At 47.9% G+C, this 16,027-nt stretch overlaps 1 protein-coding gene across 8 annotated transcripts in view; it reads left to right on the top strand.

The window, feature by feature from the left end:
• The window catches only part of fbrsl1 (fibrosin-like 1), a 237,304-nt gene that overhangs the window by 34,505 nt on the left and 186,772 nt on the right, over positions 1–16,027 (top strand). For all 8 annotated transcript variants that reach the window (XM_076147588.1, XM_076147587.1, XM_076147590.1 and 5 more), the window contains exon 2: positions 4,358–4,588. In XM_076147588.1, coding sequence (XP_076003703.1) covers positions 4,358–4,588 — 231 coding nt within the window. The remainder of the gene's footprint in view (positions 1–4,357; positions 4,589–16,027) is intronic.

Genomic DNA, 16,027 nt, shown 5'->3' with positions numbered 1-16,027 from the left:
CATGCTGATGCCACTCCAGTCTGTGCCAGATGTTCCGCCTCACTTAAAGCTCCGTCAGGGAATCACACAAATCTGCTTTGATGTTTGTTGTTGTAGCTCAGGTACTTGGCTCAGCTGAGGGCCCTCCGGCTCCTCTGTCCGCCCCCCCTTGTCTCCTAAATAATTACTGTCCTCTGGAAGGAGCGGGCGGTGATGTGTGTGTGTATCTGAGGACCCTCTTTGCTCCTCAGGGATCAGAATCTGCCTCCATCCCATCTGAGAGCCGGTGCGTGACGACATACATCCATGCATGTCACGGTTCCCAGCGTGGAAACCTGTGTTGGATTTTATGCACTCATTCCCACACACATCTGCACTCACACACACACACACACACACACACACACACACACACACACACACACACACACACACACACACACACACACACACACACACGCTCCCGTCCCCCATGCAGTCTGGAAAAGCAACAAAGCTCTCCCGTGCTGTTGCCAGGGTAACACAGTCGGGTCAAACCAGTCGTGCGGTCTCTCCTGTTCCAGGCTGAGCCCCCACCAATCACACCCTCTCCTCGCTTGCACTCTTTCTCTTTCTGTTTCTCTCACCATCCTCCTCTTCACCTCCTCCTCTCCTCCATCATCACTTTTTCTCTGACTCATTTTGGGATCTCAAGTCCTCTTCTTCTTCATCTTCTTCTTGACGTATTGATCGCTGTCACAGGCCACAATTAAGTTGTTAATTATTAACAAGTACGAATCAGTGTTTAGACCATTTTAGAGTGTGGAAGTTACCAGAAACTCTTTTTAAACTCTTCTAGGTTCCGTAAGTTACACTTCCCTTTCAACAACGCGTTCACTTAACCCATGTAAGATGTGACTAATACCCAAAGAGTCCACAGGGGGGCGCTGGGGTGCCACTGGACAGACGCACTGATCGTCTTTAGGGACTATTCAGAAGTGAGATCGTAGTTTTTTTATGAAATGTTACTAAACCACATTTGACTTTTTTAAAGCTTGCATAATAAACACAGAGATATTTTCTTAACTCGATCTACTGAGATGTTGAAATGTCAGCGTGCTGTAAAGCGAGAAAACTGAACCTGACATTTTATCAGTGCGAACATTACAAACTCATTATTTACTCACAAACATTCATCATATCTGTCATCTCTTAGATTCTGGATGAAAAATCTCTAAAATCTCTAAAGCCATAAATCATGAATATTTGATTTGGAATACTTTCACTTATTTATATATTTTGTGCATTTTGTCGTTGTTTATGTTACTTTTTAGTTTTCCTTGGTCAGGTTGATGCAGAGTTTGACCTTCACCATGGATTGACTGTCCAGGTTGCTAGTTCAAAGCCAAGACCTTGTGTGTGTTGTTTCTAATGGAACTGATTGTTTCTTCTTGTGGCCATCAAAGGGTTAAGGCCAGGCCATTGTAAAGGTCTCCGGGTGGTGCCGGGTTAAGTTGGCCCATAATGGATGTCGCCGTTTGTGCACAGCTGTGGCTGCTCGTAGCTCCAGAGTTTGGTGCCAGCGGGTTGCCGCGACAACGTGAACACACTCAGATCAAATTAGCCTCTTAACCGTAGAGGTGTTTAGAGGTGAAAGTGAATTATTTGCATCCGCGTCTTATTGTATTAATGTGTGAATTAGTATTTGTATATTATTAAGTAAAGACAAACTCTGATGGTAAATGGAAATGATGTCACAACTAAGCTGTAACTGGCAGCCGCACGGTGATGGATTACCCTCCTCCCCCTATTCCTCTTCCTCTTCCTCCCCCTCCTCCTCCCCCCAGAGCGATTACAGATATGCCGCCGCTGCCACCACCACAGACTGTGATTAAGTGGAAACGACACAGATAGACAATTAAAATCTGTTTGTGGTCGGATAGAAACGCAACAGACACCAGACGGAGACGAGAGCAGACGCAAATGTTCTCAGACGCCTAATTGGTTTGTGGTTGTGCGAGCTTACAATTAGCGCTTTAATCCATATCTGTACGGCGGGAAGTGACGAGGCGGCGACTGAGCCCAGAAAACGGCAGGAAGAGAGAGTAGAGCCTCTCTTAAAGCCTCGAAACGCTGATGAAGCTAGAAGTTTAGCTTAGATATTAATATGTTGACCTCTGACCATTGACCCTGAACCTTCTGTATGTTGTCATGGATCTCCATCCTAAAGTAACTATGACCTTTGACCCTGAACCCCCATCTTAACCCGTACTGAACAATCTTCAGTCTGAATGTTCCAGAAAATTTCCCGCGGCTGTCCGGAAAAGAAATGTATTGTATGCGATGCTGCCTGTCAGACAGTGTACAGCGTAGTTAATTAACTTCATATGACGAAAATATCAGCGATGTCATTGTGTTTCCTGTCCCCCTGTCCCTGGGATGCTTTGGCGCTGCGTCACAGCTTCCGTTGGTTGGCAGCAGTGAAGCTAACCTGATAGCCATCTGCTAACCTCCTTCCCTCCGAGCCGATAATTTGATCATTCAAAGCCGAGCGCCGCCGGCTGTGAACAGATGTTGGAGTGTGAACCGGCAACCTCCAGCTTTGGCTTCAGCGCGGCGGCGTGTCGGCGGCGAGTCACGACTCGGCCCAGAAGGAGGTTTTGAACCCGACGTGTAAAGCGAGCACACAGGCAGGCAGATGGTTGCAGGTGTGTGTGTGTGTGTGTGTGTGTGTGTGTGTGTGTGTGTGTGTGTGTGTGTGTGGAGCCCTTTGCTGCTGCAGGCCTGTAAATAAATAAACAATAACACAGTTTATTTATATAGAAGCTTTCATACATTAAGCTGCAGCTCAAAGTGCTGAACATAAATAAGCAGCATAAGAATATAAAGCTAGATAGATAAAAACCAAATAAGAGCCCAGAGGACGACGTCGCGTAGCCGCTAATGTGTGTATTCCAATAAACATTGGTACGAGCTCGACTGAAGCACGAGGGGGGAAATCGCTCTGTCACAGTGTAAATGTAGAGCGACTGTATTTCCTCCAGTGTGTGTTAAAGTGCCGCCTCATATCTTAAGCTCGTTATATCAGAGCCATAAAGTGATTACAGGCTGCAGTTATGCATCGTTATGCTGCTGACAGGATTAAAGACGACTTTCACTCTCTCCCTCTCTCTCTCTCTCTCTCTCTCTCTCTCTCTTTCTCTTTCTCTTTCTCTCCCTCTCTCCTTCTCTTTCTCTCTCTCTCTCGCTCTCTCCTTTGTTTTTCTCTTTCTCTCTCTCTCTCCCCTTCTTTGTCTCTCTCTGTCCCTCTCCCTCTCTCGCTCTCTCCTTCTTTGTCTCTCTCTGTCTCTCTCCCTCTCTCTCCCTCTCTCGCTCTCTCGCTCTCTCCTTTGTCTCTCTCTGTTTCTCTGTCTCTCTCTCTCTCTCTCCCTCTCTCTTACTCCCTCTCCCTCCCTCTCTCGCTCTCTCCTTTGTCTCTCTCTGTCTCTCTCTCTCTTTCACCATCCCTCTCTCTCTCTCTCTCTCTCACTCTCTCTCGCTCTCTCTCTCTCTGTGTTTTTCAGTTAAGTTTCTTATTATTTTGAGAGACGTCAATCACCTGACAGGAAACATCTGACTTGTGGCTTCACTTGTTACCATAATTTGTGCAAACCGATTATCTGAGCCCCATCTGTCTGCCTGACAGTCTGTATCACTTTGTATGTTTAAGAATTCATTGTCCTCCTAACTTATGTCAGTTTGGAGACTCCAGCAACACTCAATGTACTTTATTAGAACCAAGCCGCCATGTTTCAGCTCCAGGCCTTCATCAGGGTCGTCAGCCTGAGCCTGTGGATCCACATAAAGACGAGATGGTTCATCTGAAAGTCGATCCAGGGGACAGATAGTTATGAATAGTCTTGAACCTGGACGTCTGTCTGTCCTGTCCCCTGAGCAGTCAGACGTCTTCAGTCCTTCCAGTGCAGCTCGAGCAGTGACAGTCGTTGTTTGTCACAGACCTAAGCAGCAGTGTGTATGTGCGTGTGTGTGTGTGTGTGTGTATGTATGTATACATATTTATGAGCAGATACGGGAGCAGAAGATGTTTTATGCAAAGCTTTTCAGTTGTAATATTCCATATGTTGTGCATGGTTATTATTTCATCGTTTATGTCACCTCAGCGCTGCAGTTGTCATAACTCTTTACTAACCCAATCTGAGGGATTGTTGCTGAAAATGATTGTTTACGCTTCAGTTCTGAGGAATACATGAATATGGACTCGTGTGAATCGATTATCACTAAGGCTGGAGGACACACACGTCCATCTGTCTCTCTGTGCTGCACCCACTCGCTCATTTTTAGCATCCTCTACATTTTTAAAGCTCTCTCTCTGTCTCTCTTTCTCTCTCTTTTTGTGCAGAAGAAGTCCGGGGTGGTGAAAGCACAGGAGAAGAAGGAGCGGTGGAAGGAGAAAAAGGCAGCGAAGCGACAGAAGAAGGAAGAGGAGGAGGCGGTGGAGGAGGAGGAGGCGGAGAACGTCCAACCTGTGGTGGACGCCCTGGAGAACGTCTTCCTTCATCACGCCCAGCGAGAGCAGGAGAGGATGAACGAGAGGCTGCTGAAGAAGACGTACTCCAAGAAGAACAAAATGGTCAGTGAGGGAACGTTCACCTGCCACTTGATGGAAAGTTGTAGCATTGTGGAGATGTTTGGTCCAGGTCATGTATTGATCTGTGATAGGAACTTTTTCATTCTCGTCTAGAGATGTGTGATCAGAACTCAGCCTCTCCTGGTGATGTCATGTTTATGTGGTCAGACTTGAAAATGTATTGATGCAAAAATCTGTTGTTCTTTATGGTGATGTAAGACTCCTCAGTTGATGATGAGGGTGAAGCTCTGTAAGGCCTTCAGCAGAGGCAGAGCGGTAAAACAGAGCTGCAGGTCTGCGCTCCTCTGGACCAGGCTGCTAGAAACCAGCAGAACTTCCCCAGTAAAGGTCAAAGGTCTCATGGACACAAACACTGACATGAAAGAAGTCAACACCTGAAGGAAACTTCCTGTAAAAACACATCTGAAGGGAGTTTTTATAGTTTGACTCAAGTTCTCAGTTGTTGCTGCTGAATCAGGACGTATTGAACTGTGACTGTTGGAGACAGGGACACTGATGTCTCAGGCCCCATGATTAATGTTAGGATTAATTCAGTCAACCAGTGTGGACTTCCAGAATACTAGGACTTCCAGGAGAATCCAGGGTTTGGACCTGGTTTCATCTGGGCCAAACAGGGACGTGGCTCCCAAATCACACCCAGATCCCTTCACCATGTTACCTTGTTACCTTGTTACCAGTCATCCTGAGGGGTTAGTTCTGCAGCGGCTCATGCTCCAGTCCAGCTCTCTGTTAATGCCCCGGCTAATCTGATCTGTCTCCGCACGGCTTAGTGCTTATAAACACACCTCCATATGCAGACAAGAGTAATCCTGAAGCAGCTCTGGCATGACGAGGACGTGCAGGACTCTGGGTTCTGGTCCCTCAGGCTGGGTTTGTTTACAGCGTGTAGGCTGGGGGACAGAGACGAACAGGACATGTGGGGGTTATGTGTCCCTCATGATCCCTGACTCAAGAAGCCTCTCCAATCCAAGTTCAAGTGGAAGCATGATGTTTTGTGTTGACCAAAGAGATTTAGTTGAATTTGATCAGAGAACTTAGAGCCACACGAGACGGAAAACAAGAATTTACCCAGAAGTGTAAGAGGACACGAGGGCTTAAGGTCTGACAGCAGCTGAGAGACGAGGGCTGGCATGAGAGTGACAAAGATGACAAGAAGAGAGCAGAAAGGACACACACACACATACACACACGCACACGCACTCACAAACACGCAAACACACAGGCACACACACACACGCACACTCACAAACACGCAAACACACACAGGCACACACCGAACACACACTCACACACACACACACACACACTTGATGTCCTGCTGAGTGTTATAATTGGATCAATCAGCCCCTCACTGCCCCATGTGACAAAAAGGTTCTCAGTGCCATGGTGTGGGGGGGGGGCAGTGCATCATCTTCCCTGCAGAATGTCACGAACGACACACACGCTACACATACATACGTGTTTGTGCACAGAGACCCGTGTGTGTGTGTGTGTGTGTGTGTGTGTGTGTGTGTGTGTGTGTGTGTGTGTGTGTGTGTGTGTGTGTGTGTGTGTGTGTGTGTGTGTGTGTGTGTGTGTGTGTGTGTGTGTGTGCGTGCGTGCGTGCGTGTGGGCGCACGCGTGTGCCTCCAAAACACTGCAGGCTTGACGCCCGGTCCATAATCTGGAGCTTCTCACGCTCCTGCAGATTGAAATAAATCAGTTTCTTGTGATTTGATAATTGCATGAAGCCAAATGAAGCTTTCATTCAGCAGACGGTCCTGTTCAGACCTTTGGCTGCCATCAGTTGGACCCAGAGCACCTGAATGAGGCGTAATTGCCAGTTTCCTAAGCAGTAATAACAGAGTGTTCACTTGTGTATTAAAGGCTTTCAGAGAACCAAACCTGCCTGGCAGCTCTTATGAAAGCTGCAGTGTCCTGGTGAAGAACAGAAGAAGAAGGAGAAGACGGTGCTGACGTGACAGATCTCTGAGTAGATCAGCTGCTAGCTGCTTCAGAGCTGCTTCAGATTCTGTTCACTCACATCAAACACAAACAGCTTTAGTGTGTCTGCCCGGAGACAGAGTCCACGTCCTCCAAACGCTCCTGGTGATGTTTTGCTTGTTTCCCGGCCTGATCCATTTTGATTGTGTTGTCCTCAGCAGGGCTCAGAGTTGTTGACCAGGGTGTCGGTAGGTTGGGCTAAATTGTAGGTTGGCATAAGCTAAGGCTCAGTCTTGGCTTAAGAGTTGTTGTCAAAAGACGAGACTGACTGGTGAACTTGTAAAGCAATGACTCGGCCGCACCTCTGCTGTGACGTGAGAGTCTTATCTCATACATGTGCCGGTTGGTGGAGGATCCTCCGGGCTGCTCAGGCTCAGTGTTTGCTTTGGCTCTGTGCCTGTGCTGCATGTTGGCCGACTTTACTCCACCTGAGACAGGAAACAAACACAAAACCACTTCATGAAGAGGAGCAAGAGGGTAGAAGCTGCAAGACAAAGGGGAGATCTTGGTTCTGACTTAAGGACTTTAGGACTTAACTTAAGACTTGCTTGTATTGACTTGATTTGATTTGACTCGTCTGTTCTGACCTGGTAATAGATTTTCCGTCTCCACTTCGCAAATATGACTCAGGACTTTTTGACCATCCTGACTTGGAAATAGACTTGGGACTTGTTGACTTGTCTATCCTGACTGGAGTCTCTTGTCTTATCACTCAGTCTCTATCAGTCTGGCTCTTGTGTTTAGAGCAGTAGAGGTGCTGAGGCTCCTGCTGTCAGCCTGCAGAGTGAAGCTGCTCTGGATGCTCTCAGGATTTGATTTTCTACTCTGTGATTTAGTTTGATGGCGCTCAGATAAAGAGCATAAAAGTGTCTCGCTGCAGTGAAGTTATCTCTTAATAACCTCCGCTGTGTTGAACAGTCACTGCTGACACCGGGAGAAGTGAAGTCTCACCTGACACCGGCGTCGGGCTTCTGTTCGCTCGGCTCAGCCGTTTGGAAAATCTACACAGAGCCATTTTCTGCTTGAGAGTGAACAGGAGCAGCTGATGGACAGAGCAGATTTGGGAAAAGTACAGCGCCGACTCTGTAGAAAAGAGTGACTGGCACCGCATGCTGACCAATCACAACAGAGAGGAGGGACTTCATGTTACCCTAGAAGCTGATTGGCTGCTGTGCCTCTGAAGCAGGTCGCTGTTTCCTGGAGCCTGGTGTAGATGTTTGTACGTCTCTTCAGGTCTGTAGGACTCTGAATGGACCCTCATGTTGTTGTTTCTTCTCCTGCACAAAGATAGAAGTTCTGCCCTCCACAATAAAAGCTCAACTTATCTCCTGGATTCACTAATAGACCTGTGTTATGCTGTAATGAAGCTAACACCCCGTCACATCTATGTTCTTCTTCTACTGTTTGTCCTCACAATGTCCTGTACAACATTCTCTCAGCTACTTCACCTTTGTTGGGTGAGAGAAGTCACCGGGAACATGTTGGAATCTCTGCATCTGCTGTGTTTCCATGCAGGGTTAAGGGTGAATTTCCTGTTTAATCTTCTTTAACAACATATTCGATCCGCCAAAGTCAGATTATTAAAGTTCTGCAGTTGGCGTTTTGTTTCTTGTCCTTCCTGGTAATCTAACACGGTCAGCTGATGCTTCCTGCCCGGGCAAGTCATCACCTGAAGGCAGACGTGATAGTACAGCTTTTCTCTGTGTCGTCTGAAAAGGTATTTGTTGCGTTTATGGCTCTCAGGCTTTTGCTCTCTATTATTTACTATTGTCTGCTTCTCACGTGTTGATGAAGACGAGGGAGCCGAACGTCAGACTGAGCGAGGATGAAAGCTTGAGTGTAATTACGGGGTTGAAAAGCCTGTAAGTGGTAACGTGAGAGGAGAGGCCTTTACTCATGTTACTCAGGTTAACGCTGCAATTTAACAAAGAGCTTTATTACATGAGTGGATAATGAGCTGCTGCATAGGTGTCTGCAGGCTGTGTGTGTGTGTGTGTGCGTGTGTGTGTGTGTGTGTGTGTGTGAGTGAGACGAGTGGAGGAGAGCGGCTTCTAATAGACCTTGACAGATCAATTAGTCAGCTACTTGTAACATGAACGAGTGTGCGCGATCGCGTGGCAGATAATTGTTTTCACCACATCAAAGAACACGTAGCTTCCTGCGCGGGGGAGGGGAGATAGAGCCGCACGCCGCTACATAGAACAAGGAGGAGAAAACGGACAGGATTTTAATCAAACAACATGTGTGTGCCTGTGTGTGTGTTTGTCATTGGTCACAGTGTGGAAAGAAACAGGAGTAAGCTAGCTTAGCGTCAAATGTAGCATGGCAACAGAGAAATGGAACCTGCCAGTGACTCATTTGTTGTTATTTTTCTCCAGTTAGTGAACGACACTATGAGACGACGCATCAAACCTCTGAATACGGATTAATACAAAGCGGCGTTTCCTCCCGTTGCCCTCTTACCGGGGCAGAGCGGCCGTGTCGCTCTATAACGCAGTGACTCTTGTGACAGTGTCCAGCAGGTGGCAGAAGTACACCTTAACGTCTGTTAGCTGTCGTGATTTGGCGTCGATTCCGAGTAACCAAAGCTGGTACCGGTACCAAAGTCAAAGTTTTGGTTTCAGCCAAAAGCTGCTGGCAGACGTGAGTCGATGGGAGCCAGCAGACTCTCAGTGAGACGATTTTCCTCCATGATGGCCCGTCAGAGAGTGTGTGTACAGTTCTCTCCGTGTGTGTTTTCGAGCTCCCTAAACGCGTCTATTTCTGCTCAGCAGACGGCTCGGCCACAGTGGATTTAGTGTGAGGAGCCAAACGCGTCCCGGTGGGTTTCCACTGGGCCTGGCCGTGTTGACTTTGCTCGGGATGCCAGGGGAAAGCTGGGAAAGCATGACAGCACAGTCCCAGCGGTGTGGAGGCGGAGGTGGAGGGAGAGAGGGAGGGAGGGAGGGGCCGCATCACCGCAGCGTCCCCAGTGAGACGACTTGGAGTGGAACTGAGTCCGATTCTCATCTGGCTCCCAACAACAACCCGATTTGGAGATTCACGTCACAGTTATTGATTCTGAGTCTCAGTCATAACATTTTTCCTGTTCTACTGAGATCATTCTGGCAGTCAGCATCTCACATAATCATAATCTTGATTTAGCTGCAGGACTGAAAACAGAACAAAGCACTTGTTTGTTTTTAAAGAAAGTTTCCTCTAGGTGTCTAACTGAAACTGAAACATGTGTAAGTGTCCTAGCTTCAGCTCACATTACAGGAAGTCTCCTTTAGGTGTTTAGTTCTTTCATGTCAGTGTTTGTGTCCATGTTGACTTTACTGACGAGGTGCTGGTTTCTAGCATCCTGGTCCAGAGGCGAGCAGACCTGCAGCTCTGTTTGCCGCTCTGCCTCCCTGTTCATGCGGCCTGTGATGCTCTGTTTCTGTATGAGAGGAGCTTGATGCTCTGCTAAAGCCTCTACAGAGCTTCACCACCAGGGGGCGCCAGCTCTCACAGCCTGAGGGAGGGACTGTGTGGAAGGACAGTAATTATCCCCACAATAATCCCTTCCATTTTCCCAAAGCTACAGCGCCACTCTGTGGACAGTCTGGGTTTGGGTCTGGAAGTCCCCTCAGGCATCAAGCCTCAGTCTACCAGAATGTTTGTCCCTGAGGTCTCCTTAGGGCCTAGAACCTCCCCATCCCTCTGGAGACAGAGGCTAGAGAGACAGAACACAGAGAGACACATGATGGAGAGACAAAGCACATAGAGACATGATAGAGGGAGGACAGAGAGACAGAACAAGGAGGGAAATACAGGGAATAGAAAGATAAAGGAGGTGTGAACCCAGTGACCTCTGAGCTCAGCCAGGTCAATACAGCACAGCAGAGTGCATGGTGATTAATGTCAGGCTGTGGAAGAGGCCACACACACACACACACACACACACACACACACACACACACACACACACACACACTGGAGGGTGTCTTCGCTCATTACATTAGCAGGATCCACTGTCTGCAGGCTGATAACAGACACCAGCTCTGATCAGGATCTGCTACATCTAAAGAGTCCCACAGGGACCTGGGACAGGGAGGACCTGGGGCAGGGAGGACCTGATCTCACCTCAGCTGGTTTCCTGATTGGTTGAGTAGCTGCAGTAACCTTGCGGTGCGGTGGTTTGTAACTTCAGCTCCGTGCTCGGCAGGTGAAAGTATTTGCTGTAACAAATGAGTCGGGGTGTTTCTGCGATGCGCTCTGCCGGCTGGCGAGTTGTGATTACTTTCCATTTTTTATGTAATTTATTAAACCGGGACCTCGGAGGTTATATCCTACCCCAGCTTTGCATCTACTGGTGAATCTGTCGCTATAGCAACAGATATATTGCTCCTGGTAGATGTTTAACTAGAGCAGACAGCGGGGAGAGACATTTTATTACACCTCCTGCTTTATGATTTACACTAACGCTGTGGTTTATATTACAGTAATGTTTAGGGAGCAGTTCAGAGACGAGCGCTGCAGGAAATGTTTGGTGTCTGGGGTCGTTTTCCTCCTGCAAACGCTTTCTGCAAAGGAGCACCTCATGGTTTGAGGAAGCTCATAAAAGTCAGGTCAGATTTATTTTGGCGTGCTTTTATTAAACAAGCCGGTCGCCGATGGAAACAAAGAAAGACGACCAAGAAGTGATGTGAGGCCAAAGTGAACTGAGAGAGTAGGAATCCCTTTCAATCTAAGAGCGCTCTCAAGTGGTGCTTTTAAGCTGAAAAGCCATCGACAGACACGGAGCACCTGAGCTTAGACTCCCGCTGAGCCAACATGAATCAGCTGATATCAGGGGCAGATTTCCTGATTTCCGGCCCCTGGAGCAACCAAGTCAACTGTAGATATTTTTGCTATCCATAAAAGAAATACAGACGTTTCAGGGTCAAAGGTCATAGGAAAACTTCATAGGAAGAACACAGAGCATACTTGTATCAGACCAATCTTCTATCTTCGTGTAGAGGAGCTTTGAATGTGTTCATGGATCCATAAGGGTCCATTCATGTCATATAGCTCAAAGATGCTCCAAACAATCAGTCAGTCACCAAGTTTGGATGTCATTTTCCAGTAAATTAACTGTTCTCTGTTGTTGCTGTGCAGGCTGAGTGACAACAGGCAAACATTCTTTAAGATCCCTATGGAAAAGCAAAGTCTTTGTTGATTTGTTTGAAGTTCCCTGGTGTTGTGCCACACACACATACTTTATCTGTGTGTGGGCGTGTAAACTGGCATGTTACATGTTGAAGTAAAGCACCAATCAAAATTAAGCTCAGGACCACAAACCTATGAATTATACATTTCGTCTCATCATCTTGATCATAGTCATTGTCACTCTGTTGTTAGGATGTTGTATTTTTCTTTGTATTAGCCTTTAAAATCCCACGTTAGTGAGTCTCAGAGGGACAGAAGCTGATGCGTGGGCGTCAGGTTTCGTGGTGGCGCTGCGTGCGGACGCTGGCGGTGGTGCGGCGGTGCGGTGCTGTGTTGCGTGGTGCTGTGTTACATGGATCCAGGGTTTGCTGCTTGTCAGGGACGCTGGGAGCTGAAAGCAGAGCTGTGTGAGGCCTTTTGTCTGCAGGCCTGTGTGTTGTGACAGGCCTGAGAGGAGGTACGACAACACACACACACACACACACACACACACACACACACACACAAGCCGGGGGGAATCCTGGATCCTGCTCACTTTGTTCTACGCTCACACACTCCTCCTCTCCTTCTCTCCTTGTCACTGTTGCATCAATTTGTTTGAGTTAATTAGCACTTCAATTAGCACCTATTTAATTATATTCCATTTAATCCTTGTTTGGCTCGAAGAAAGTGTTTTCACATGTGTGGAGTGCAGCTCATTTACATGCCAGTGTGTGTGTGTGTATGTGTGTGTGTGTGAGTCTATTTATACACATGCAGTCTTGGTCTTTAGCCTTTTTGGGGGGAATTTTTGGTGCGGTTTTGTCGACCTCTGCCTAGAAGATTTTATTGTTGTTTTGCTTTGCTGTGTGTGTGTGTGTGTGTGTTAAATGCCTCAAAAAGAGAGTGCTAAGAGATAAATGAAATGTTGTTGATCTGGATGGGTTTATTTATATTCTTAGTGTTGTGTTGAAGCCCCAGACAGACGTTCAGCCTGTGTGTCCTGTCCTAACACCAGGTGACCACTAGATGATGGACAGAACAGCAGACTTCTAACCAAAACACTCACTAACATTGAGAAGGATCTGGATTTACATGAAAGAGAGGAAGATCAGTCAAGTTGCTAAATATTTGGCCTGAGTGGGAGTCGGAGCTCTCTGAGTCTTTTTCCTTTCAAACTCAAATTTTAGTTTTCCATGGATTCCACTGGATCTTCTGCAGTGTTTCCACCCCAGAGCACCTGTGGGCTTGTTTACATGTCTCTGTCCTGCTGCATGGTTGGCTGGCAAACGCGTCAAACGTAGGGATCACAGCCATTTATGTGTCCAGCATGACTATTTTTTCTGCCCGTAGAGGCAAAGAGACGACCTGAGGATGACCTGAGGATGACCTGTGACATGAACGATGACCTACTATGTTTAGAGGAGCCCAAGAGTGTTTATTACTGAAAAGCAGAAGTTTGTTTTACACAGTTACTTCATATGCTGGGATTTATTTTCTCTGTGTGTGTGTGTGTGTGTGTGTGTCTGTCTGTCTGTCTGTCTGTCTGTCTGTCTGTCTGTCTGTCTGTCTGTCTGTCTGTCTGTCTGTCTGTCTGTCTGTCTGTCTGTCTGTGTGTGTGTGTCTGTGTGTGTGTGTGTGTGTGTGTGTGTGTGTGTGTGTGTGTGTGTGTGTGCGTGTGTGTGTGGTTACTGGGCTTTTTTCTGGCGTCTGGATGTTTAAATGTGTAAATGTCATCTATGCCACTTGAACCCATTAGAGTCAGGACATTAATGGGATCAGCTGAGTTCCCTGCCCCTGATTTCACTGTTGGTGTGTGAGAGTGTGTGTGAGTGTGTGTGTAGTGATTCAGAGGGATTAACCAGGATCAGTGGAGGAAGGATGTGGTGTTTGCGGCTCAGTTTTACCGTGATGCAACACTGACCCCTGCTGTATTTCAGAGTCATTGCACCCTCCTGCCTGAGCCGGCGGTGGGTTACCTGTTAACCCTTTGCCTGCTCGCATGGCGTCGTCCATTGGGGGTCACTGTTCCCATTTGAAAAACATGGCTCCTCTCCTCCTCCTCCTCCTCCTCCTCCTCCTCCTCCTCTTCGTCTTCTCTCTCTTTTCTTTTCTCTCTGCCATTTTCCTGTGTGATGCCGAAGCATGTCGGGGCTCAGGCTGTATGAATGCCTAACATGGCTTCAGAATGCTGCAGTGAAAACAACGCCAAAGACGTTAGAGTGTGTAGAATGTGGAGTTCTTTGAAGCTGGAACACAAAATATATGCTCACTGTTTAGACTTGTGCCTTTTGAGCAAGGCAGCGTTCCTTTGATTCCTTTTTCTCTTTTCACACAGTAGCAATTGAAAAAGGGCTGTAATTGTGTTTTCATGTACTATAGATCCTGTCATTACCCCCCCCCACACACACACACAGGCAGTTATATGATGACAGCTGACAGGGGGGCGTGGCCAAACGAATCTGTGTTCCTTTGAGGACAGCACAGCGATGGGAGGGGCGTGTATGTGTGTGTGTGTGTGTGTAGGAGGGGACTTACACAAAAGCCACAATTACTTCCTGGACGTTCCCTGGAGCTCAGCGGTCGGAGTGTGTATGTAAAGTGATGTGGGAGAGGCCATTTGCAAAACAAAACAAAGGGAGAGAGTGTGTGTGTGTGTGTGTGTGTGTGTGAGTGGATGGGTGGGAGGCAAGTCAGGGGGGTTGAAGTGTCAGACCCCTGCAGTCCCAGAGGGGCCGTGAGCCAGATGGAGGTGTGGTTCTTGTGGTCGAGCCCTCAGGGAGATGAGGGTCAGGGGTCGTCCCCTGGGTCCAGAGGGGTGGAGACGAGGATGAAGTCCTCAGCGTGTGTTTGATATGAAGTTATTAGAACGCTGCCAGCTAGTGACATCATTGCTATTAAATGTCTGTAGGCCTTTGAATGGAGCCTGATGGATCCATTAAAGCCTCTAGAAGCTTCTCCAGGTGAACTTTAGGGTTAGTTTATTGTTTTCCTGTGACCTTTGACCTCCAGCATAAAGAAGCATTCATTAAACTGATTTCTGTGTTGTTGTTATTATGGAAACTTCATGATTTAATGTGCAATAAATCCATTTAGCGAAACTTGCTTGGATGCTTAGAATGATAGCAGTTCAGATCCCAGTCTCCAGGGCGACCGGACTGTATCTGTGCACACACACACAGGGCTTGACACGGCTGGTGTGTGATGCAGGCGTGTCACGGCGTGGGCCTGCAGCCTGTGCTTGGGTTCCATTACAGTCAAAGTGTGTGGCACGTTGACAGTTTCAGCAGCGTTCGTCCCTCTAAATGAGTTTATTATTGGAGGCTCATGCAGGCTCCGGGTTCACACGCTGACAGGTGTCGCCTGTCCGACCTGGTGCCTCTCCAACTCCACCCGGCTGGGACGCGGCGACGTCTCCCTCGCCTGATCCGGCCCCGGATGAGTGAGAGGTTCTGTGGTGAGCGTGTGTGGAATCTTACACAGGGAGGGAGGTTTGTGTAACAGGCAACAGCAGGAATGTTGTTGTTTATTTGTCAGTTGGATGCACACACGCACACAAGCGCACACACACGCGCACACACACACACACACACACACACACACACACACACACACACACACACACACACACACACACACACACACTAGCTTTGTAAAGGAACACACAAGCCGCTGCTTCCTTCAGCCCTGACAGCAAGGCATTAAATATTATTGGTGTTTTGCGGCGGGTTTGTAAACTCAGTTATTCCAGTCAGTGACAGTCAGACAGGGAGGTACAGGGGGGGGCGGAGCTACACGCATACGCACACACACATGGGAGGGCACCTGATGTTTCATTCATGGACATAAGGCTCTGATCTGACCACGCCTCCACTTCTGTTCCTGTGATCATGGTGATCCTGGATTCAAGTTGTGAAAGAGAGAAACCTCCTGGAAGATTTCGAGGCCTGGAAATGTTGCGTAACATGATGACATCACAAACGATTAGAAATTATCGCAATCCGGACCGAACAGGGTTGCTAGGAGGCGTGAGGACCGAGACGTCCACGTCCATGTCCACAGCACAGACCGTTGTTCTTTTTCGTATGAACGGCAGCTTATTGTAGTATTGTTTGTCCGTTAGCATCGCGTAGCGACTCAGCGTGGGTCGCTCGCATTTCTGCTACATGACGACCTCGCCGACACGTATGGCCTTAGGGTGACACTTGGGGGTTTGACGCCGCTTTGTCGACAAATGACAGTGACACTCCCCCACCCACCCACCCAGCACCTCCTGGTGGAACTGAT

Source organism: Genypterus blacodes, unplaced genomic scaffold (assembly GCF_046128005.1).
Source record: "Genypterus blacodes isolate CSIRO-AG114 ecotype Tasmania unplaced genomic scaffold, CSIRO-AGI_Gbla_v1 ptg000038l_1, whole genome shotgun sequence".
Lineage (NCBI taxonomy): Eukaryota > Metazoa > Chordata > Actinopteri > Ophidiiformes > Ophidiidae > Genypterus > Genypterus blacodes.
This window is presented reverse-complemented; position numbering and strand designations above follow the sequence as displayed.